Source organism: Bufo gargarizans, chromosome 2 (genome assembly GCF_014858855.1).
Source record: "Bufo gargarizans isolate SCDJY-AF-19 chromosome 2, ASM1485885v1, whole genome shotgun sequence".
In the NCBI taxonomy this organism is placed as follows: Eukaryota; Metazoa; Chordata; class Amphibia; order Anura; family Bufonidae; genus Bufo; species Bufo gargarizans.
In genome coordinates, this window is record NC_058081.1 from 268,406,417 (window position 1) to 268,430,649 (window position 24,233).

Sequence of the window (24,233 nt, forward strand, 5' to 3'; positions counted from 1 at the left end):
GGCCATATACTAGCAATATGCTATGATTGTCTCAGATGAGACCTCCCCTTTTAAGAAAATTAAAATACTAAATATTACTTTAATGCAAATATTTTCCCAAATACCTTACATTAGTTGTAATGGCTTGTTTTGTCTAGCGAGTAATCATTAAGAGAAATAAAATGGCTGCCATCCTATTAGTACACACAAAACCTGTCCTAATCACAAAGTAGGACAAGTTGCTTCAGGACACTGAGCTTAAGGTCACTTCATCCACCTCAGCTCTACTTGTTAGGGATGATGATGCCGAATACAACTGATAAGAACTTTAGCTGAATCTCTATAGGAATGGAGTTCATGAGGAGACATGAAGTACAGAGAGGACGAACAGGACAGACTGTGGTAATCTGGGGCTGTGGTAATGGAAACTGCAGACAAGGGCTACTGCTCATTAGTCACATCCCCACCCTCCTCATTGTACTTCATGTCGTCTCATGAACTTTATTCCTACAGCTAAACTTTTTATCAGCTAGATTTCAGCGTCGTAATCCCTGATGAGCAGAGAGGAGGATGAGGCAGCTTTTCAGCTCAGTGTTTTGGAGTAGCTTGTCCTGCTGTATGATTAGGACAGGTTTTGAGTGTACTAATAAGATGGCAGTCATTTTATTTATCCTAATAATTGATCCCCAGACAAAACAAGCCATTATAACTAATGAAAGGTATTTGGGAATATATTTACAGTTAAGTAATATTTAAGTATTTTCATTTTCTTAATTCCTGGAGAACCCCTTTAAGATTATGTTCCATTAAAAAATGAAGTTAAAGGCTATGTACACATTTGGAGGCAATTTTTGTTTATGATGGCATTTTACTAATTTTGGGCTAAAAATCATATTTTCAATTTTCCTTTACTAAAAAATATTCAGCCATTCTGTTATAAAGGGGTTAAAGGGCAGTGCTCCAGACAAAAAAAAAATATCAATACCTGAAAAATTTAGGAGCCAAATGAAATTTTTAGTCGCCAAATTTAAAATACATATAATATAGTTGGGATGCTTAGGAGCATGGGGTTTTCTAAGCTACAGCCCATGCAGTTTAAGGAGTTGTACACTCATTTCCATGACCTGTCAGACTAGCCAGATTTGCGTTGGTAATCCCTAGGTGCTGGGTCCTGGCTCATTCGCTTCCCGGCCTCCGCTGCTTGTCTTGGGTTTCTCCATGAAAATATTTGGCTGCAGTGGTATCAAGACAATCTCTGGCCATGGTGGAGATCTGCTCCCCTTGCATCACATGACCATTTAACATAATGCACGGGAAGCAGTGGTCAGTCATTGGCTGTAACGCCGTCAAATAGGAGGTTTTCATGAAGGGACTCAAGACAAGCAACAAAGGCTGGGGAGCAAACGAGCCGGGACCCCGCACTGGGCATCAGGCAAGTATGGTCACCAACAAAGGTCCTGCCAGTCTCAGAGGTCCAGAAATTAGTGTATCCAAACCCTTTAAGGAGTAATTTTTTATATTTTTCTTTAAGGGGTTTCAAACCAGTATTATTCTATATGTGACACAGAATGGGTTCAAATAAACTATCCCCACTGCACTCCTTAAAAGACAATCCCTTGAGAGTCGCCACTTCAACCAGTGACCACATCAGCGGGCATCACGTGTTGACGGGACCAGCATTACAGTGGGGGTGAGGGCAGCTTTTTTTTTTTTTTTTTTACATTAAGAAAAAATATAACAGATAAAAATATAATACTTCACGAGCTTTACTCTTTAGTCTCAACCCCTCTGCTTGCCAGTCAGTGAATGAAAACATCTTGTTTGCTGTTGTTTCTTGAGGAAAGATTGCCCATATTCTAGTGCTGCTCACTGTGTAACTGTGGCTGGACATGGACATTCAGTCTGTGAATGTCAACCTTAAAGGTTTCCATTCACTGCCAGCAAGCAGAGATGTAGGAAAGCTAGGGGACCTCCTCTGGCAGCTGAACTAGCCTGTGCTTAACACCTTATAGGCTGCTTCAGTGCCATTTTCCCTCTTTTTAACTCTAAGACGTCTTTGGCACAGAAAGGAGCAGTTAAGGGCTCTCTGCCCATCACCCCCGTGTCAGTAAGGAGCCTGTGCACGGACATCACCGTCCTTTTCTAGAACATGCGCAGTATAGGCGGGAATCTCTTCTTGTCAATCTGTGTGCCTTGGGCTGGCTGAGCGAACCCCTAGGCCTGGGGAGTCCCATTGTTTCATCATTCTGCCAGCAGTAACACGGACTGATGGGAAGGTTGACATCTGATTGCTGATCCCTATGTGGAAGTGAATACTGGTCTTGTGAAATAAGGGGAATAGATTATATGATTTATGATCAGAAATGGTTACTAGTCTGTGCATTAATAGGATTGCGCTGGTCTGCGGGAGCTCTGTACTGCCGGGGTCGCATAGCATTATATTGATTTATGATGCTATGTAACCCTTACAGTTCAGGAATGTATTGGATAACACTGACCGCAATAGGTCAGTGTTATCCAGTACATTCCAGACCTCTAAGGGTTACATAGCATCATAAATCAATATAATGCTATGCGACCCCGGCAGTACTATACAAACTAGGACAGCGAGTGTTAAAGCAGCACAGCCAGTGTTTATACTTGTTCTTACGGATCTCTGCCTTCTCCTTGTGACCCCATAAGGACCCAGTCCTATAAAACACACTAATAAATCTGCATACGGGTGACTCTCCTCGTGTTATCAGCCGTGGACTGTGCGGCCCTAGTTGAAATGTCTCCAGCAGCTCAGCGTCACAGCACAGACTCAACTCCAAAACTTGCCAGACTGCTGGAAGCGGGAGCACAATCCACGCCCACCCTCTATGCCGGGTAATCTGAGGGGCGGATCTTCACCCAGCAGAAGTCTGCAGCGTGTGTCTGTCTGCTGGATGAAAGCCTTTTTTTTTTTTTTTCTTAGAGGCAGAGCAGCGAGCGGAGGGTCTAGGCGCAAATGGCATCAAGACTACAAAGTCTTGTCGCCATTTAGCAGTTCTAAGTCGCATTGGCGACCATTTTGGTCGCCATCTGGAGCCCTGAAGGGGTTGTCCGGGTTCATATTTTCACTCAGGCAGCCCCTATGATAGGCATGTCCAAACTGCGGCCCTCCAGCTGTTGCAAAACTACAACTCCCAGCATGCCCTAATAGCTGTAAGCTATCCGGGCATGCTGGGAGTTGTAGTTTTACAACAGCTGGAGGGCCGCAGTTTGGACATGCCTGCCCTATGATGTTATGCTCCGATGCTCTTCATTGCCCTGCACAGGATCGCGCAGGGCAAGGACTTTTTTCCAATAAAACACTGCCGGGCAGAGGCTTCCGCCCAGCATTGTGTTCGGTGCTTTTTACAGGCTAGGGCAGCGCTAAAGCCTGCCCATCAGTGCCGGTAACGTCACCGGGCTCACTGCTGGGCAGAAGCCTATAGCGTGGCAGCCCTAAGAAGAGCCCGGTACGTCACCAGATCTCCTGAAAATGCCTTTGCCCTGTGCGATTCGGCATAGGGCAAAGAAGAGCATCGGAGCATTTCATGCTCCGATGCTCTTGTCAGGGGGTCTGGCTTAGTTGAAAATATGGATATGTCCGGGTTCAGCTCTGAACCTGGACAACCCCTTTTAAGAAAATGAAAATACTTAAATATTACTTTATAATAAATATATTCCCAAATCCCTTTCATTACTTAGAATGGCTTTTTTTTTTTTTTTTTAGGGAGCAATCATTAGGAGAGAGAAAATGGCCGTCGTCCAATTAGTACACACAAAACCTGTCCTAATCGCACAGCAGGACAAGTTACTTCACAACACTGAGCTATAGTCTGTCCTCTCTTTACTTCACGTCTCCTCGTGATCTCCATTACTACAGATATTCAGCTAACTTTCTTATCATCTGTATTCAGGATCATAATCCCTGACAAGTAGGAAAGAGCTGTCTCCGCTTCTTCAATCTCAATGTTGTGAAGTAACTTGTCCTGCTGTGTGATTAGGACAGGTTTTGTGTGTATTAATAGGCCATTTTGTTTCTGCTAATGATTGCTCCCTGAACAAAGTGAGCCATTAAAACTAATGAAAGGTATCTGGGAATATATTAAAAAAGTAATATTTTAAGTATTTTAATTTTCTAAATTCCTCGAGAGAACCCCTATAATTCCCGGAAAACCCCTTTTTAAAGAGGACCTTTCATGTTTTTTTTTTTTTTTTTTTTAATTAAACACCTTTCCTTGCGGCGTACTGATGAGCTGGTTTTAGTGCTGTGTTTTACAGGCTAGGGCAGCGCTAAAGCCCACCCATCAGTGTCGGTGACGTCACCGGGCTCGCTGCTGGGCAGAAGCCTTTGCCTGGCAGCCCTAAGGAGAGCCTGGTACGTCACCAGATCTCCTGAAAATGCCTTTGCCCTGTGCGATTCGGCTGATGCTGCCACCCTGCCTGTTTTTTTTTTTTTTAAATATCGCTCTTACACCCCGCTGTGCCCCCCTGCAGTTTTCCCGCTCAGTATGTTAATCCTGAGCATCGGTACAGGGAGGAGGCGATGCCAGGGTTTCTCAATGGGCGTCTCCTTTTCCCTGGCTGTGCCATAGTCCAATCACAGCGGAGAGCGTCACAGCCAGGGAGAAGGTGAGCTTTTTTTTTCTCCCTGGCTGTGGGGTACCCCGCAAGGAAAGGTATTTAATTAAACTAAAAAAAAAAAAAAAAAACACACGAAAGCTCCTTTTTAAAGCTCAATCCTTATCTTACTGAAAAGAATGTGGCTTAAATAAGTATTTATGACATCTTGGTAGTTTAGAGATAAGGTTTAGGCACAAAGTGAAAGTACCAGTCACACAGTTAAAAAAAAATAAAACAACTGTTAATGAGTGTTTATAATGTCAGAGACCAGAGATAAGGAGCCCGTCAGCTCCCCAGAAGATAGAAAAGACAGAAAATCCACAGGCTGCTACTACAGCATTTCAGCTATGTACAGAAAAAAGGGTTCCATATTTTTAATAAAAAATTTTTTTAGCTTAAAATACGTACAATGCAATAATAGAAAGAAATTGCCCCCAAAGGTGTACATAGCCTGTAAAGGGGTTGTGCAGTGGGATGATCTTGATGATCATATAGTTCACAAACTAAAAACCGCTATTGTTCCGTTTTTGGGCTTTTGCATGTCATTTTTATTTTACTTTTACGTATATGACTTTTGTATTTTTTTTATTTTCCCTCAAAGGAAATTCGACTTATTGATTATGAAAAAATGGTAGATCATAAAGGAATGCGAGTTGTGGCCTTTGGACAATGGGCTGGAGTAGCAGGTACATACCCTAATTTTGTAGATACATAAATCCATAAATCTCACATCTTACAAGGACGCACTCTTTGACTGGTATCTATAGAAATATAAAGCCATATTGAGCCAGTTGACATACATATATACATGGAGTTGAACAGCTGCAGACTTGCGTAAACAATATGGCTACACTGGTGTTCTGTTCTAGTCATGTAACATACAGATGGCCATGCAATTACCTTTTCCTTAGGCTCTGATGCCATCAATTCATCTGTGAATGACCTGCATTGTGCATCCAGGTGTGCACTGTGTCACAGCACAGGGAAGAGGTGATCACATGGATCTGCTGTCCCAAGAATGGACTGTCTGCAAAAATAACCTGATCTTATTCAATTAATTTATGCAGGAATGATCAACATGTTGCATGGCTTGGGCCTGAGATTTCTTGCACTGGGACATCACACTCCTTTCATGGTAAGTTATGCATGTGTAACCTGTACAGTTATAATTGCAGTTAGCATAATAATATCCAAATTAAAGGGAACCTGTCACCTAAAAAATGCCTCCCAAACCACCATCATTACCTTAAAGTAGCCAACAGTATGTTCCTAAAGATCCTTTTCTTCCTCCGGCCAGATGCACCAAAATCTTGAAAACCGAACTTTAATCCCCTGCACGCGCTATGTAACAGCATAATTTGAAGTCAAGGCGGCAGCGGCCTCCTCGCTTCAAGTCAAGCTAAACCCGCTCCTTACCCGTCCTCCCTTCACTGTGAATGACATCTTGCTGTGAGGCTGGGATCGCGCAAGTCTCGCGCATGCGTGGTGCGTTCCTTGTCACTGCGCGATCCCGGCTCCCGCACTCAGCTGGCCACTTTCCTCTCTCTGCGCATGCACCGGGCTTTTCCATCATGCGCGCGTGCCCGGCGCATGCGCAGAGGGAGGAAAGCGGCCGGCTTAGTGCGGGAGCCGGAGACGGGATCGCGCAGTGACAAGGAACGCACCGCGCATGCCCGAGACTTGTACGATCCCAGCCTCACAGCAGGATGTTAATCACAGTGAAAGGAGGAAGGGTAAGGGACGGGCTTAGCTTGACTTGAAGTGAGGAGGCCGCTGCCCCCTTGACTTCAAATTCTGCTGTTACATAGCGCGTGCAGCGGATTAAAGTTCGGTTTTCAAGATTTTGGTGCATCTGGCTGGAGGAAGAAAAGGATCTTTAGGAACATACTGCTGGCTGCTTTAAGGTAATGCTGGTGGTTTGGGGTGTTTTTTAGGTGACAGGCCCCTTTAACGAAGAATTCCCAATTTTTTTTATTCCCTGACCAGTTAGAAAGGTACATCATGTAAACATGTAGTTAAGGTAATCTTCTTACCACAGACTCTATTTGAAAGTTATAACCTCCCTTCTGCTTCTCAGCTGTGTCATGTGACCTGCACTCTGACTCTCCAAATAACACAGCATCTTATGTGTGAACAGTAAGCCAGTTTCTCTATGTATTCCTATGAGAGCCTCAATGTCAGTCTCATAGAAATGAATAGTGACGTGACTGACTGGTTCTGGATACATGACACAGCTGAGTATCAGAAGGGAGGTTATAACTCACAAATATAGTCACTGGTAAGAAGATTACCTTCACTGCAGTTTAAATCATGTGCCTTCTTAATTTTTATCCCAAGTATGCTTTCTATTCAAGTGATTCCTGCAGTTCTTTATGCTGTTTTTAATGAAGGAAATGTGTTTGCAGCACATAGGTATGGCTCATAACTACCGCAACAGCAGCCATGCTGTCCAGGCTGTGAGGGATGCAGGATATGAAATAGCTCTCGGCTTGATGCCAAAATCTATCGGACCTCTAACCTTTGTATTTACTGGGACAGGCAATGTTTCAAAGGTAAGTAAACCGAAGTTTATCTCTTTCACTGCTAAAAATATACAGTATGTAATTTGCCCTGCCTTTACTGTGACTAGAGTCTAAGGGACAGATCTCAGCTCTTGGTATCATATTGAAGCCTGGTATCTTAGCTGTCATAGGATGACACTTTCAGGGAAGCTGGAACTGACATCTATAACACAGAACAGTCTGTTACTGTCACCTCTTTACCTCTGCAGCCGTCTAGTGACTTGGCTAGTGATACGTACACTTTACTTCATTTTATTATCCCCCCCCACCCCCCCCCCCCCCCCTTACCAAACCGCGAGGACATGTATGTATAGGGATCATGACTTATAACATTTCAGCCATAGTTAACAAATAAGGCCATGTTCACGTCACCATTTTGTTTTCCGGTCTTCTGATGCGTTAAAGGATTCATTTCTTTTAATGATGCATTATTTTGAGCGTCCATTGTGCTCATTTTGCATCTGTTTTTGTCAGTTGCATCAGAATTCCGCTATCTGCGTGAAGGACATTTTCTCCCATTTAAAGTAACCGATATCTGATGGAAGTGACAAAAATGGATGCACAATGGATGGTCAAAATAAAGGATATGATTTTTCTGTTCTTCTGACGGATCAGAAGGGAAATCAAAATGGTGATGTGAAAGTGGTCTTACTTTAACTATCTGGATCTTTGAGCTTTTTGGTCTATTCTGTTCTGGTGAATATGTGCCTATACACAGCTGGGCTGTATTAAAGTGCATGGTCTGAGCTGCAATGCCACACACAAACTGTGGGCAGGTGTGGCACTGTTACTGGAAGCAATAAGCCGTTTTTTTCCTAATCCTAGAAATCTTCTTTAGGATACAATGTGAATGTCGATTATTGTCCAGTCATTTGTAGTGAACCTAAAGCTCTAGATTAAGCTGAGCACCCTTATTCAAAGAGGATTTTTTTCATAAATGTGTTTTCTTTTGTAAATTAGGGAGCTCAGGAAATATTTAATGAACTGCCCTGCGAGTTTGTTGAACTTCATGAGATGAAAGAAGTTTCCAAGACTGGAGGTAATAGACTGTCCATTTCTTAGTTTGATCACTTAATCGCCTACCACCAAGTTACTCTTCACCTTTCTTGTAGATCTCAGGAAAGTATATGGAACTGTGTTAAGTCGTCATCACCATCTTGTAAGAAAAACGGATGGAGTTTATGACCCAGTAGAATATGACAAGAATCCAGAACTTTATACATCAAGGTTTAATACTGATGTAGGATTTTTTACTTTCTATGTTTTTTTTGTTCTACATCCAGTTAATTATTTTCCAGTCCCTATGGTATGACAGCCTTTTTCATGGCCTTTTTTATTACTTGTGTTATTTTTCCAAAAAGATTGCACCTTACACCACTTGCTTGATTAATGGAATATATTGGGATCCACATACCCCCCGTTTGCTCACCAGACAGGATGCTCAAAGGCTGCTAGCTCCTGTTAAGTCGTCTGCAATTGTCACCGAAGGATGTCCAAAACTACCTCACAAGTAAGCGCCGCGTCTGGATTTATTGCTGTTTGGATATCATGTACCCATCTTTAGGGCTATATTATCTGAAGTGATTGCTCTGTAACAAATTAAAGGGTTGGATAATTTATATTACTAGCTGTACTTGTGCTGGGACTAGTACATGCATGCAGCTAGTAATAAGCATAATGAAACCTTTGGCGCCAATGTCTAATTCATATTTGCATGCAAGTCTGCTCATCTGCCTCTGGGTGCTTTCCTCTGAACATGGCCACTGATGGTGGATCCTGTCAATCAGTGACTTCCATTTACTTACACTGGGGACGGACTGGGCATGCGCTAGATCCACCGTCTGTCCTCAGTATAAGTGAGTGGAGGCCGTGGCGCCGATGGTTTAAAGGGATTATTCAGGAATTTGGTATTGATGGCCATCAATATCAGATCAGCGGGAGGGGGGGGGGGGGGGTCTGACTCCCAGCACTCCTGCTGACCAGCTGTTTGAAGAGGAGCTCCTGTGAGCGCCGTGGTCTGATCACAGCTTACCAAGTACATCGCTGTACATTGTATAGTAGCTGTGCTTGGTATTGCTCTCAGCCCTATTCAATTGAACGGGAATTGCTTAGGAAGGGCCTAGGAAGAGGCTTAAGCACCCACGGAGGTTCCTATTTGGCCATTTGGGAGTGCCGGAGCATCTGTACTAGGTGTATGATTAGCGAAGTTGTGTGTTTATTATATGACCATAATATTCAGACAACCCCTTTAAGTGAGAAGTTGGTACATGAAATATAGCTTTTTAGGTGCCTAATGTATGTCTGTGTTTGATTATTTCCTTTCTTTGTAGTCTTCCTTGTAGCAGTTCTTCTACTTCCTGTAAAAACTGGTGTATTAGTTTTTTGGTGACTACCACTAAGGCCTCTTGCACACAAACTTTTAATTTTTATTTTCCCGTTTTCGTTCAGTTTTTTTTTTTTTGTGTTCCGTATACGAAACCATTCATTTCAATGGATCCGCAAAAAAAAAAAAAAGAAAACGGAAGGTATGCCTTCCGTTTCCGTATTTCCGTTCCGTTTAAAGATGGAATATGTCCTATTATTGTCTGCATAACGGACAAGGACAGTACTGTTCTAACAAGGGCCAGCTGTTCCTTTTCGCAAAAAATGAAATACACACGGACGTCTTTTTGCCGATCTGTTTTTTGCGGACCGCAAAGTACTGAAAAAGCCATACGGTCGTGTGCAAGAGGCCTAAATCTCATGTTATGTTATAAGTGTATAAAGTGGTAGACATTACCCAGCATGCCCTCTTCCCAGTGTGGTCCCATTTTGATTGGATCACACACAAGTAGCCCAATCTATCGGAGAGAGGCACATTTCAAGCTGCAGGTTTTTTGGTTTGTCAAGGACATGTATGTGCATCAATTTAATTGTATTTCTCCAGACTTCTAGCCATTGGGGACATCTCTGCAGACACTGGGGGATCCATAGAGTTCATGACTGAATGTACAACAATTGATACGCCATTTTGCATGTATGATGCTAACCAACATATCATTCATGACAGGTAAGCCATTTCATTATTTTCACATATGAAACTGGTTAGTTACTTGTGGAATAAACGTGGACTCTATCTTGTAGTGTCGAAGGAAATGGGATCCTGATGTGCTCCATCGATAATTTGCCTGCGCAGCTTCCAATTGAAGCAACTGAGTACTTTGGAGACCTGTTGTTCCCATACATTGAAGAGATGGTTAGTGTATGAAGGATTCTATTTGATGTATTTGTAGTCCTTTTTTTTATTTCAATGTGACAGGTTTCCTTTTAATAAGCTTTCATCGTCTTGTTTAAAAATGGACTTCATTAGAAATAATGAAGGAACGGCACAACATAGACTCATAAGAATAAATGCTCCAGAATTGTTATTACATGGGGAATGCAGGTAGTTTCGCAAACAGACATGTCTGGAGAGGTCCTTTTTAAGTCTAGGAAATCAGGCAGTCACACGTAAGATTTCTGGACAGACCAAAAGCTAGATAATCTGTGGTTATTTGGACCCATGCTATAGCAAACCTTGTGTGCTGTAGAAAATCACAAATGTGACCTGTCACCAGGAGACTATATTACAAGGGGTCTCTTAGACAAAATAGATAACACAGTTATATATACATTGACAATGGATCTTCACTCAGCTCTCGGACACCGGCTACTTATGGGAGTGAATTGGGGCCATTGTGCTTGTCTTGCTTTAGTTCAGTACTGCTAGGGTACTTCATTAGCTCTTTGTGTGCATCTGTTTGACTAATGTGTTAATTTTCCCTCCTATATATTCTGAGTTGTGACTCCTGACCCTGGTTATTCAACAAATTCTGTTTGGGTATGTTCAGATTATGTCTGCTTGTTCTGTGTTGGTGTTACTGTACTGTATCTGTCTGCCTGGTCTTTCCAGATTGTGTTCAGGGTCTGTCTGTGTCTGAATTCTGACCTTGTTCTGTCCGCTACTAACATGTGTCCGTTCAGCGCCGGTGCAAGGATTTTTGCCAACACAAGCGAAGCTACATTGGTCAGATTTCACCCCCTCAATGTCACATTTCTCCCCCTCCATCGTGATTTATTTAAAGAGGATGAGTCCAAACATTGTAGGATAACTATCTGTATATGTAGCGCGCCGCCCAGGGATTTCCCTGCACTTACTATTATTCCTGGGCGCCGCTCCGTTCGCCCGCTGTGGCCCCTGTTACAGTCTCCAGTGCTGTATGATAATTACTACTATCTGAGCAGTGGGGAGGAGACATCAGTTTCTCTCCTGGGCGTTCCTTCTCCCTGGCTGTGACGCTCTGAGCAGTGATTAGACAGAGCTACAGCCAGGGAGAAGGAGACGCCCAGGGAGAGAAGCTGATGTCGCCTCCCTGTTACGAAGTCCCTGGGCGCCTCGCTACAGATACAGATATAAAATAAAAGTTTCATTTTTCCGCCCTCCTTGGCTCTGCGTTCTGCGCCGGGCCTGTGTCTGTTCTATGGATTAGTATGTATTCTGTGTCTCTCACCTTTTCTTGTTCAGTCTGTGGTTGCCTTGGTCTTGTATATACTCAACCAGCCTATTGAGTACTGCACTAGTGTTTCTGACCTCTGTGTGTCAGCTGCCAACTACATTGCAACTATTCCAAGAGGTTGCTTCTCTGTAGCAAAGTCCAGATCACTGTATGGGGGTTAAAGGGTGAAAACTATGGGACCGCTGGGATAACGCTCTCATGACTAGACCTAAATCAAACTGGTTAGTTGACAAAGTGGTTCCATAACAATTATCCGTAACACACCCACTTACAACAACTGCCATATAAACTCAAGTCACAAAGAGGAAAGGTATAAATGTGTAAATTACAATTTTTACCAAACCATTTGCCACAGAAATGTATAATATTTTCTCCACTTCCCCTGCTATTTAACATTCTGCCTGCAGACCACACTGCATTTAGTGGTGACAGGCTGTCTTTACATGAAGTAATGCCATGCGGCATAACTCCCTTGTAATAAAAAACACCTATTAAAAAAAAAATTGACCACAATATAACGTCCTAAAAATAAGATTAACGCAGGAGTGTGAACAAAAAAAAGAGGGAGTGGAACAACAGTCAAACCCAGTACCCAGCATAGAACAGCCTGCTGAAGTTCTGTGGATCCGGCATTGCATGGTCCTGCCCCACCACAGATTCAGCTGCTGCCCAACAAATATGCTAGGAATCCAAAATATTAATTATATCTCATCAAAAATACTTTGGAGAGGGAATTTATCAAGTCCTACACTACAGAATTCTGTCTTGAGGTCACTTGTGCAAAATTCTTGTAATTTTTTTCATTTTTATTACGTTTTTGCAGTTTTGAAAAGAAGATGTAAAAGTGGGTGTAGTTATTTATGTTAATCAGTTTAAGTCCAAATTTATAACGGGGACTTTTAAAAAGTTGCAAAAAAAAGTCCCAAAGCCACTTCAGTAGGGAGTTATTTATGGGTCAGCTTTTTGTAATAACACCTGCTCGCTGCTTTCTGTTGTCACTTTGTCATTATTATTGGTTATAGATTGATTGGGGTCAAACTTGATTTTTATTTTTTATTTTAGCACAAGGCTGCATAACAAAATGTGAAAGGATCTGTAGGCTTTCTGAATGCACTGTAATTGGCATATGGTGAATTGCCGAATCGCTGTTTTTTTTTGTTTTGTTTTTTGTTTCTTTTTTTGTTTTGCCTGCTTCTCCTCACAAAACAAAATACTATAAAATGTAATCGCAAAATGCCAATAAAAACTACATCTTATCCCATGGAGAACAAAAAAAAAACTTTCTGTAGGCAGAAATGTAAAAAAGTTATTGGTGTCAGAATATGGCGTTGCAAACTTTAGAGATTTTTATTGTATATTAAAATGTAACAAAAATTGAAAAAATTTGGTATCTTTGTAATTGTACTGGTCATGTCATTTTTACTGCACAGCAACCTTTGTAAAAATGAAACCCATGAAACAATGACACAATTAGATTTTTCCCTGTTCCATCCAATAATATACAGGTCCTTCTAAAAAAAATTAGCATATTGTGATAAAGTTCATTATTTTCTGTAATGTACTGATAAACATTAGACTTTCATATATTTTAGATTCATTACACACCAACTGAAGTAGTTCAAGCCTTTTATTGTTTTAATATTGATGATTTTGGCATACAGCTCATGAAAACCCAAATTTCCTATCTAAAAATTAGCATATTTCATCCGACCAATAAAAGAAAAGTGTTTTTAATACAAAAAAAGTCAACCTTCAAATAATTATGTTCAGTTATGCACTCAATACTTGGTTGGGAATCCTTTTGCAGAAATGACTGCTTCAATGCGGCGTGGCATGGAGGCAATCAGCCTGTGGCACTGCTGAGGTGTTATGGAGGCCCAGGAAGCTTCGATAGCGGCCTTAAGCTCATCCAGAGTGTTGGGTCTTGCGTCTCTCAACTTTCTCTTCCCAATATCCCACAGATTCTCTATACGGTTCAGGTCAGGAGAGTTGGCAGGCCAATTGAGCACAGTAATACCATGGTCAGTAAACCATTTACCAGTGGTTTTGGCACTGTGAGCAGGTGCCAGGTCGTGTTGAAAATGAAATCTTCATCTCCATAAGGCTTTTCAGCAGATGGAAGCATGAAGTGCTCCAAAATCTCCTGATAGCTAGCTGCATTGACCCTGCCCTTGATAAAACACAGTGGACCAACACCAGCAGCTGACATGGCACCCCAGACCATCACTGACTGTGGGTACTTGACACTGGACTTCAGGCATTTTGGCATTTCCCTCTCCCCAGTCTTCCTCCAGACTCTGGCACCTTGATTTCCGAATGACATGCAACAGTCCAGTGCTGCTTCTCTGTAGCCCAGGTCAGGCACTTCTGCCGCTGTTTCTGGTTCAAAAGTGGCTTGACCTGGGGAATGCGGCACCTGTAGCCCATTTCCTGCACATGCCTGTACACGGTGGCTCTGGATGTTTCTACTCCAGACTCAGTCCACTGCTTCCGCAGGTCCCCCAAGATCTGGAATCTGTCCTTCTCCACAATCTTCCTCAGGGTCCCGTCACCTCTTCTCGTTGTGCAGCGTTTTCTGCCACACTTTTCCTTCCCACAGACTTCCCACTGAGGTGCCTTGATACAGCACTCTGGGAACAGCCTATTCGTTCAGAAATTTCTTTCTGTGTCTTACCCTCTTGCTTGAGGGTGTCAATGATGGCCTTCTGGACAGCAGTCAGGTTGGCAGTCTTACCCATGATTGCGGTTTTGAGTAATGAACCAGGCTGGGAGTTTTTAAAAGCCTCCAGGAATCTTTTGCAGGTGTTTAGAGTTAATTAGTTGATTCAGATGATTAGGTTAATAGCTCGTTTAGAGAACCTTTTCATGATATGCTAATTTTTTGAGATAGGAATTTTGGGTTTTCATGAGCTGTATGCCAAAATCATCAATATTAAAACAATAAAAGGCTTGAACTACTTCAGTTGTGTGTAATGAATCTAAAATATATGAAAGTCTAATGTTTATCAGTACATTACAGAAAATAATGAACTTTATCACAATATGCTAATTTTTTTAGAAGGACCTGTACATTGTGTGGAATATTAAATGGTTCAATTAGAAAATACAACTTGTCCCGCAAAAAACAAGCCCTCCTAAGGCTATGTGAACAGAAACATAAAAAAGTTATGGTTTTTAGAAGGTAGGGAGTAATGAATTGTATTTTTTTAAAATAAATGGTTGGTTCGGAAAGAGGTTAGGCCTAGTTCACACGACCGTATGGCTTTTATTGTTTTTTGCGGTCCGTTTTTCACGGATCCGTTGTTCCGTTTTTGAGTTCCGTTGTGTTTCCGTTTCCGTTCCGTTGTTCCGTTCCGTTTTTCCGTATGCCATGTACAGTTTACAGTAATTACATAGGAAAAATTGGGCTGGCCATAACATTTTCAATAGATGGTTCAGAAAAAACGGAACGGAAACGGAAGACATACGGATGCATTTCCGTATGTGTTCCGTTTTTTTTGCGGATCCATTGACTTGAATGGAGCCACGACCCGTGATTTACGGCCAAATATAGGACAAGCTCTATCTTTCAACGGAACGGAAAAACGGAAAAACGGAAACGGAAGGCATACGGAACACATTCAGTTTTTTTTGCGGAACCATTGAAATGAATGGTTCCGTATACGGACCGTATACGGAACACAAAAAAACGGCCCGTACACCCGCAAAAAAAACGTTCGTGTGAACTAGGCCTTATAGAGGTTGTCTAAGTGGCAGTAAATGGGTAATGGGTTAAAAAAAAAAAACTAAACAGTTCTCACTCTTAAATCTCTAATGGTCCGTTAGTCCCCCTCCAGTCTTTGTTTACATCCTGGCACTTACCATACTTGCCTGAGTCAATACTGAGGGCAGTGATCAGCTGCAGCAATCCTGTGTCAATACAAAATGCCACCTAATTATACATTTTAATACAATAAAATGTAAAAAAACAAATTTCTCGCCCATTTTCCTTGGGGGACACAGACCTTGGGTATAGCTCAGCTCCCTAGGAGGCGTGACACTAAGTAAAACTGTTAAGCCCCTCCTCCATCAGCTATACCCTCAGCCTGGAGATAGAGGCTACCAGTTTTAGCTTAGTGTCCAAGGAGGCAAGACACTCCCTGCTACTGCAGGGCTGTTTTCTCCTTGTTATTTTTACTTTTTCTTCTAATTTTGTTATTTTATTTTTTCCTAGGGATACCAGAGACGCATTAGACCTCTCTGCTCTCCCGGGGTTGAGCTGCGCCAGTGCCAACTTATCTGCACTGCTGCCTCCCCCACAGAAGCAATAGGAGGATCTGGGCAGCAATGGCTCCCCTACATCCCGCCAGCTAGGGGGTCGCCCGCACGCCAAGCCCCTCTTCCAGCTTCCTGCCACTGCGGTGCCAGTGGCTGAAGGGGCGACCCTGCTGGAAAGGACTGAGGGTGAAGACGTCGGACGGTGAGATGGCTATTCCAGCCCATACCCCGTCCCTATCTGCAGCATCTACCCCTCTGGGTAAGGGGGGCACCCGTGGTCGCTCATTCTGAGCGCTCATCTGCAGGACAATGCAGCACAGCAGCATCCTCAGCACCCCCACGCCGTTCCCCCCCACGCTGCTATCTTTCTCCCCCCCCCCTCCCCCTCATTCGGGGCTGACTCCATTTTTCTCTTCTCTCTCTCCCCCTTCCCGCCGAGAACGGGGGGCGGGGCTTAGCGGTCCCGGCAGGGGGCGGGGCTTACTGCGCGCGTCATTTTGGGGGCGGAGCTACGTTCTCCTTCACAGGAGACATTTCAAGCGCTGGAGGGGGCGGAGCTTGTTCCCCGTGCTTTCTGCTGAGGTTTCCCGCGCTTCCTCACTCCTGACAGGAAGCTGGGACACGGTGGGGGACTCTAACCTCCTGTGTACATCGCTCGGCTTCTGTGGGCGCTCTCTGCTGCTCACTGCTGTTCACTGCTTCTCTGCTGCTGCTGATCTGGGCCATCTCCTGACGTTCTTCTGAGGCACTGGTAGGACAGTTAACCCTCTCCTAACCCTCCTGGTCATAGCTGCTATAACCCTTTGTGGTCTCTATATTAGAGTACAACCACACTTCAGCATGTCAGATCCCACAGGTGCCCCCAAACCCTGGTACCATGCCTGTACCGCCTGTAAGGAACTTTTTCCGCGTGGGCAATCTGAGCCGCATTGCCTTGCATGTCAGGCCCCGGTGCAGGGCCCGCTTCCCGCTGCGCCCCCCGGTGCCTCTGAACCCCCTGACTGGGCTAGGTCTCTGTCTCAGGCGGTGGAAAGCCTTACACACGTAGTGGGCCGTCTCGTGGATAGACCGCCTCTCCCGCAGGCTGCCACAATCCCTGTCGCACCCGCTGGGACTACCGTTTCTGCCGCCCCCACTGGTTCCCTGCCTCCCAGCGAATCTTCCAGGGCCCGGCATACTCAGAAACGTTCAAGGGTTGAGCGCACATCTTCTCCAGATGCTTCGCTCTCTCCGCCATGCGTGCGAGCTCAGTCAAGTCTATCCTCTCAAAGGGATACGCTTTCTGAGGGAGAACTGGCGGATTCGGACGTGGACATGGACTCAGAGCTTCCGTCCAAATTGGCGTCCGCGGTGGGGCATCTTGTCACTAGCATCCGTGATACCTTTCAGCTACACGATGACCCCCCCAGCTCTGAACAGGCCGGCGTGTCCTTTCTCCGCCCCAAACAGGCCTCCAAGGTTTTTCCCATACACGCTGATTTTTCTTCTGTGGTATCCAAGGCTTGGACTCGGCCTAACGTCCGCTTTATTACACCCAAAAAGCTGGACATTTGTTATCCCTTTCCAGCGGATTCTGTGACCACGTGGACATCCCCGCCTAAGGTTGATCCTCCCGTGGCTCGCCTGTCCAAAAGCACTACTATTCCTGTACAGGACGGATCTTCCCTCCAGTCTGTTGAGGACCGTCGTACGGAATCCCTCTCCAAGGCCATATTTACTGCCTCTGGTTCGGCCCTTAGACCGGTCTTTGCCTCCGCCTGGGTTGGCAAAGCGGTCTCTGAATGGGGTTTGCAACTGGAACGGGAGTTAGGGTCGGACGTCCCTGTTCAGGACCTCCGTTCCTTAGCCCAACTAATTGTTCAGGCCGGAAAATTCGTCTGTGAGGCCTCCCTTGATGCGGGTGCCCTCATTGCCCGTTCCTCTGCCCTGGCAGTTTCTGTCAGGAGGGAACTCTGGCTGAAGGTTTGGGCGGCGGACGCCGCTTCCAAACGCTCTTTGGCCGGCCTACCATTCACGGGTTCCCGCCTGTTCGGAACCCGTCTGGACGAACTTATATCAGAGGCCACGGGTGGGAAGAGTACTCACCTCCCCCAGTCCAGGCCAATGGGCGCCCCCCGTGGTCGCGCTGGTTCGTCCCAGTTTTCGGTCCTTTCGCAAGCCCACCGGGTCTAGACCCGCGGCCAGTTCTTCTTCCTCTGGCCCAGCCCAGGATAGACGCAAGAAGCCGTTTTTTCGGACGCAACCTACCTGGCGCAAGTCCCAGCCTGCACGGGCTCCCACAGGCCAGCAGCCCTCTGCCTGAAGGTGCGCCCCCACCCACCCGGGTGGGGGGCCGCCTTCTCCTATTCAGGAACGTATGGCGGGCCCACATCTCAGACGCATGGGCGCTCGAGATTGTATCTTGCGGATACAAAATCGAATTTGCGTCCATTCCGCCAGACCGTTTCTTCCGATCCCGTCCTCCGCGAGATCCCGTACGAGTGGCCGCCTTCTTCGCGGCCATTCACTCTCTAATGGACAAGGGTGTCGTCGCCCCCGTGCCTCCGACGGAAAGGTTCAGGGGGTTCTACTCGAACCTCTTTGTGGTTCCCAAGAAGGAAGGCTCAGTGCGTCCGATCTTGGACCTAAAACGCCTGAACCGTTTTCTCCGACTGCAGAGATTCCGGATGGAGTCTCTCAGGTCCGCAGTGGCCTCCCTGGAAAGAGGGGATTTCATGGCCTCAATCGACATTCAGGATGCATACCTCCACGTTCCGGTTGCTCCATGTCATCACCGCTTCCTGCGCTTCGCGGTGGGGGACGATCACTTCCAATTCGTCGCCCTTCCCTTTGGTCTGGCGACGGCTCCTCGAGTGTTCACCAAGGTCCTGGCCCCTGTCTTGGCCCTTCTACGTTCAAGAAGTGTTTTTCTTCTCCCATACTTGGACGACATCCTGGTCAAGGCACCCTCCTTCTCTCAGACATCCCGCAGTGTGGAACTCACTCTGGAGACCCTGACGCGGTTCGGTTGGATTATCAACCACCCCAAATCTTCCCTTACCCCCTCCAGACGGCTGATCTTCCTGGGGATGCTCCTGGATACAGAGTTGGCGGAGGTCCGCCTTCCGTCGGACAAGCGTCTGGCCCTTCGCGGGTCGGTTCGCAGTCTCCTCCGTCATCACCGCCCTTCCCTCAGATCCAGCATGCGGTTGTTGGGAAAGATGGTTGCCTGTTTCGAAGCGGTGCCGTTCGCACAATTCCGATCCCGCACCTTTCAGAGGGCAATTCTGTCGGCCTGGGACAAATCACCGAGGAGTCTGGACAGGACCTTTCTTCTGCCTCCCCTGGCTCGGGCTTCCCTCGGCTGGTGGTTGCATATCCCTCTAAGGGGGAAGTCCTTCCGTCCACTGAACTGGCTGGTGATTACCACAGATGCCAGCTTACGGGGGTGGGGGGGGGTTTTCCCTCCCCGGTCCGTCCAGGGCGTTTGGTCTCTATCGGAGTCCAGACTTCCAATCAATATTCTGGAACTGAGGGCGATTCTTCTGTCCCTCAGACACTGGACCCATCTGCTGAGGGGCCACCCTGTTCGGATCCAATCGGACAATGCCACGGCTGTGGCATACATAAACCATCAGGGAGGCACTCGCAGCGATGCAAGAGGTGACCCTCATTCTCCTCTGGGCGGAGACGCACGTGCCGGCCTTATCTGCGATTTACATCCCGGGGGTGGACAACTGGGCGGCGGATTTCCTCAGCCGGTCCACCATCGACCCGGGAGAATGGTCCCTGCACCCAGAGGTGTTCGAAGCCCTTTGTCTTCGCTGGGGTCGCCCCGACGTGGACCTCATGGCCTCCAAATTCAACCACAAGGTCCCCCTATACCTGGCCAGGGCACGGGACCCGAAGGCATACGGCGCCGACGCGCTCGTCCTTCCGTGGCGCGAATTCTCCCTTCTGTACGTCTTTCCTCCTTTTCCCCTCCTGCCACGGGTTCTTCGGAGGATCGCGGCAGAGGGCGTCCCCGCGATTCTAATCGCCCCGGATTGGCCCCTGCCGGTCTTGGTACGCCGACCTAATGTTGCTGTTGGCAGACGCACCGTGGCCACTGCCCTCCAGGGAAGACCTTCTCTCTCAGGGACCGATCTTCCACGAGCATTTAGGCTCGCTACGTTTGACGGCGTGGCTATTGAGACCGCCGTCTTAACGCGACGGGGTTTCTCCGCGGACGTAGTCCGCACCATGATCCGGGCTCGTAAGCCCGTATCCTCTAGGATCTACTATCGGGTTTGGAGGTCCTATCTGGGGTTCTGTGAGTCCCGGAGCATCCCACCTCTCCGGTTTTCTCTTCCCACAATCCTGTCCTTCCTCCAGTCGGGTCTGGACCTGGGGCTGTGCCTCAGTTCTCTGAAGGGTCAGATTTCGGCGCTGTCTATTCTTCTCCAGCGTCCCCTGGCCCCTCTAGGGCCAATTAAGACCTTTTTACAAGGGGTGGCTCACTCTGTTCCGCCGTACCGCCCTCCAGTTCCTTCCTGGGACCTGAATGTGGTGCTCTCGGCGCTCCAATCAGCCCCTTCGAGCCTTTACGGGAGGTCTCCCTTCGCCTTCTGTCCTGCAAGGTCATCTTTCTTGTGGCCGTCACGTCCCTCCGACGGGTGTCGGAGTTAGCGGCTCTTTCTTGCTCCGAACCTTTCCTGATCTTCCACCAGGATAAGGTTGTGCTTCGGCCTGTCCCGACTTTCCTGCCAAAGGTGGTCTCCGCCTTTCACATCAATGAGGACATCGTCCTTCCGTCGCTCTGTCCCTCTCCTTCCCACCCCAGAGAACGGGAACTGCACCGTCTGGATGTGGTCAGGGCGTTGAGGATTTACTTGGAGGTCACCGGGTCCTTTCGGCGCACGGACTCCCTGTTTGTGGTTCCGGAGGGTTCGCGCAAAGGGTTGGCGGTCTCCAAGGTGGCTATTGCCCGTTTCATTAAACTGGCGGTGTCTGAGGCTTATCGAGCCAAGGGCAGACCTCCGCCTTTCGGCGTCACTGCTCATTCCACCAGAGCAGTCGGAGCTTCCTGGGCGCAGAGGCATCGGGCCTCGGCTGAACAGTTGTGCAAAGCAGCCACTTGGTCCTCTCTGCACACTTTCACAAAGTTCTATAGGGTGCATACGCATGCATCAGCGGATGCTGCTTTGGGCCGCCTGGTTTTGCAGGCAGCGGTTTCCTGATGCTCTGGTGGTGTTCCGCCTTGGGTTTGTGGTCCCTCCCTTCTTGCACTGCTCTTGAACGTCCCAAGGTCTGTGTCCCCCAAGGAAAATGGGCGAGAAAAGGAGATTTTTGTATAACTTACCAGTTAAATCTCTTTCTCGCTCTTCCTTGGGGGACACAGCACCCACCCTTCTGTGTTTGGTTACAGGGTTATGGTCTGGCGCCCCGTTGGGTTGCTGGCTGGTTGTTTCCGTTATTGGTTGTTATCCTTTCACTACTTGGACACGCAACTGGTAGCCTCTATCTCCAGGCTGAGGGTATAGCTGATGGAGGAGGGGCTTAACAGTTTTACTTAGTGTCACGCCTCCTAGGGAGCTGAGCTATACCCAAGGTCTGTGTCCCCCAAGGAAGAGCGAGAAAGAGATTTAACTGGTAAGTTATACAAAAATCTCCTTATTGAACTCTGATATCTGAATATTTGATGCTAGAGGAATTTTTAATTTATAGCCTTCAGTGATTAATTTTTTCTAATACTCTCTGCACAGTGTAGCTCTTCTGCATTCTGTTTATAGTTTTGATCGTGTCTTACGTCTTGTCTATTTGTGTTTTCTCCCACTTCAGCTAATGTCAGATGCTGAAAGATCAGTTGATCAGGAAAAATATTCTCCTGTTGTTCGAGATGTAAGTCTTCATACCATTCTGTCTAATCATCCATGAAGCTTTACTTCGAATATGTATGAATTGATTTTTTTTTTCTTGTATGTTTTGTTTAAACCCAGGCAGTGATTGCAAGCAACGGTTCCTTGACTCCTAAGTACAAATACATACAGAAGCTCAGGGAGAGCAGGTACATGAATTCACTTCTGTTAGGGCTCGTTCACACGAACATGTGAAGACTGCGCCCGTACTGTGGACCGCAAATTGCGTTCCGCAAAAATATAGAGCAAGTTCTATCTTTTTGCGGTGCAGAAGGACGGAATGGAACCCCAGAAAGCACTCCGTAGTGCTTCCGTAGTGTTCCGTTCCGTTCTTCCGTTCCGCATCTCCGGATTTGCGGACCCATTGGAATGAATAGGTCCGCATCAGTGATGCGGAATGGCCACGGAATGGTGCCCGTGTATTGCAGATACACAAATGCGGTCCGCAATACGTTAATGGGCAGCACACGTTCGTATGAACGAGCCCTTACTCTGTTATTGTGCTTTATAATTCACAACCTGCATACAATACACATGGGAGAACTATGATCTTCTGCTGACTACTCCATTGTTTTGCATTGTTCTATAATTTGCAGGGTTCTATAACTGAGGAACAGTGCATGTTCCTACATTTTCTTAATGGAGAAGTAAAATCTGTACTTTCTGGTCTTTGCAATTTTTTTTTTTACTTTTTTTTTTTTTTTTCGATTTAAATACCTTTCCTTGCGGGGTACCCCCAGCTGATGCTGCCACCCTGCCTGTTTTTTTTTCTGTGGAAACCCGGGGTCCTCCAGCCACAACTCTGCCCGCCTCCATTCTCCTTGTAGGTGCGGGTCCCAGAGATGTCAGACAATGGAGGCATATCTTTAAGATGAATGGACTGATTGTGACACATTTCCTTTTGTCACTAAAATTATCAACTGCCAGTTAAAACCAGATAGTAAAACAAATCCTTTTTTTGCTAATCTGATTTTATTTTCTGATTGCAGATTTTTTTTAATTCTATTTTCTGAACATAATTATGGGGGCATCATTTACAAAGCATTAAAAAATGTGCTTTATGGCAACCCCAATGTCCATAGACAGAATGGGCAGAAAGGGACTTAACTTCTATGGGAGAGTTTTCTAGGAATGCTCTGTGACCTGTACAGAGGTCACTGTACAAGGATAGAATATATAAGCTTTGACAATCACTTTTTGTGAATGATGGATCCTGTCTTATCTATACACAGAGGTGATATCTCCTTATCTTAAGGGTCCATTCACACGTCCGTTTTTTCTTTCCTGATCTGTTCCGTTTTTTGCGGAACAGATCAGGACCAGATCAGGACCCATTCATTTCCGCATGTCCGTTTAAATATAAAACATGTCCTATTATGTTCCTGAAAAATCGGATCCTGGTACAATGCAAAGTCAATGGTTCCGCAAAAAACGGAAGACATTCGGATGTCATTCCGTATGTCTTCCGTTTTTTGCGGAATCCGTTCCTGGAAACACATAGCAAATATTTTTATTTTTTTTTTTCAAAGAAATCCAAACAACTTTATTTGATTATTGAAATGTATACATGTTTCCGTTTTTTGCGGATCCGCAAAAAACGGATGACATACGGAAACATTTTCAGGAACAACGGATCCGCAAAAAAAGGACCGAAATTCGGATTATAGAAAAATACTGACGTGTGAATGTAGCCTAACAGGCAGGTTTAGAATGGCAGGTAACTGCAGTAAAGTGATCTGTACAGACCAGGAAGTGGCACCTATTATTAGGGTTAGTGGCCAGTGCAAAAACTGCAGGAATTTGTTTTTTGTTTTAGATATACATATGGACATGGAAAATTTAAAATTAACATCATAACAATTCTTTAAAAATATGTTAAACATAAAAACGTGATTTAAACAATAGGTTATTTTCTGATGACACATTTCCTTTAAAGCAGGTGAACCAGTTTATATACAAGTCCTATTTGAATTCCAGATTCCTCACCTTCGGGTTACCTTATGTGATATGTTAAACCATCCAGAGAATTCCATTTCCAACTTCTTGTTGGTTACTATTCTAATGCTGGATTACCACGGCCCAATTTTCAGCCCATTATCAGGAACGGGCGGTCGTTCAAACGCTCCTTCACAATAATCTGTCTGTGTAAAGGCGCCACAGATCACCTGATGAATGAGCGACTTGCTGGCTCATCCTGTGAAATGATCTTTGCTGCTGATGCCTCAGTCATTGTTTCTGGGCAGCAGATTGTGCTGTTTAAACAAGGATCTGCTGCCCAGAAGCAATGAATTTGTATGAGGACGGACAATAGCAGTAGCTATCATTCCTTCCCATACAGTGGAGGTGATTGCTGCATGTAAATGCAGCTCACCACCTCCACTAAGCGTTCCTTC

General features: G+C 45.7%; 1 protein-coding gene across 1 annotated transcript in view; it reads left to right on the forward strand.

Annotated features, from left to right (window-relative positions):
- The window catches only part of AASS (aminoadipate-semialdehyde synthase), a 91,244-nt gene that overhangs the window by 39,464 nt on the left and 27,547 nt on the right, over positions 1-24,233 (forward strand). Inside the window, exons 4-13 of the mRNA XM_044280282.1 lie at positions 5,213-5,297; positions 5,679-5,746; positions 7,017-7,163; positions 8,133-8,211; positions 8,285-8,412; positions 8,534-8,682; positions 10,099-10,221; positions 10,296-10,407; positions 21,764-21,823; positions 21,922-21,989. Of these exons, the coding sequence (XP_044136217.1) occupies positions 5,213-5,297; positions 5,679-5,746; positions 7,017-7,163; positions 8,133-8,211; positions 8,285-8,412; positions 8,534-8,682; positions 10,099-10,221; positions 10,296-10,407; positions 21,764-21,823; positions 21,922-21,989 (1,019 nt within the window). The remainder of the gene's footprint in view (positions 1-5,212; positions 5,298-5,678; positions 5,747-7,016; positions 7,164-8,132; positions 8,212-8,284; positions 8,413-8,533; positions 8,683-10,098; positions 10,222-10,295; positions 10,408-21,763; positions 21,824-21,921; positions 21,990-24,233) is intronic.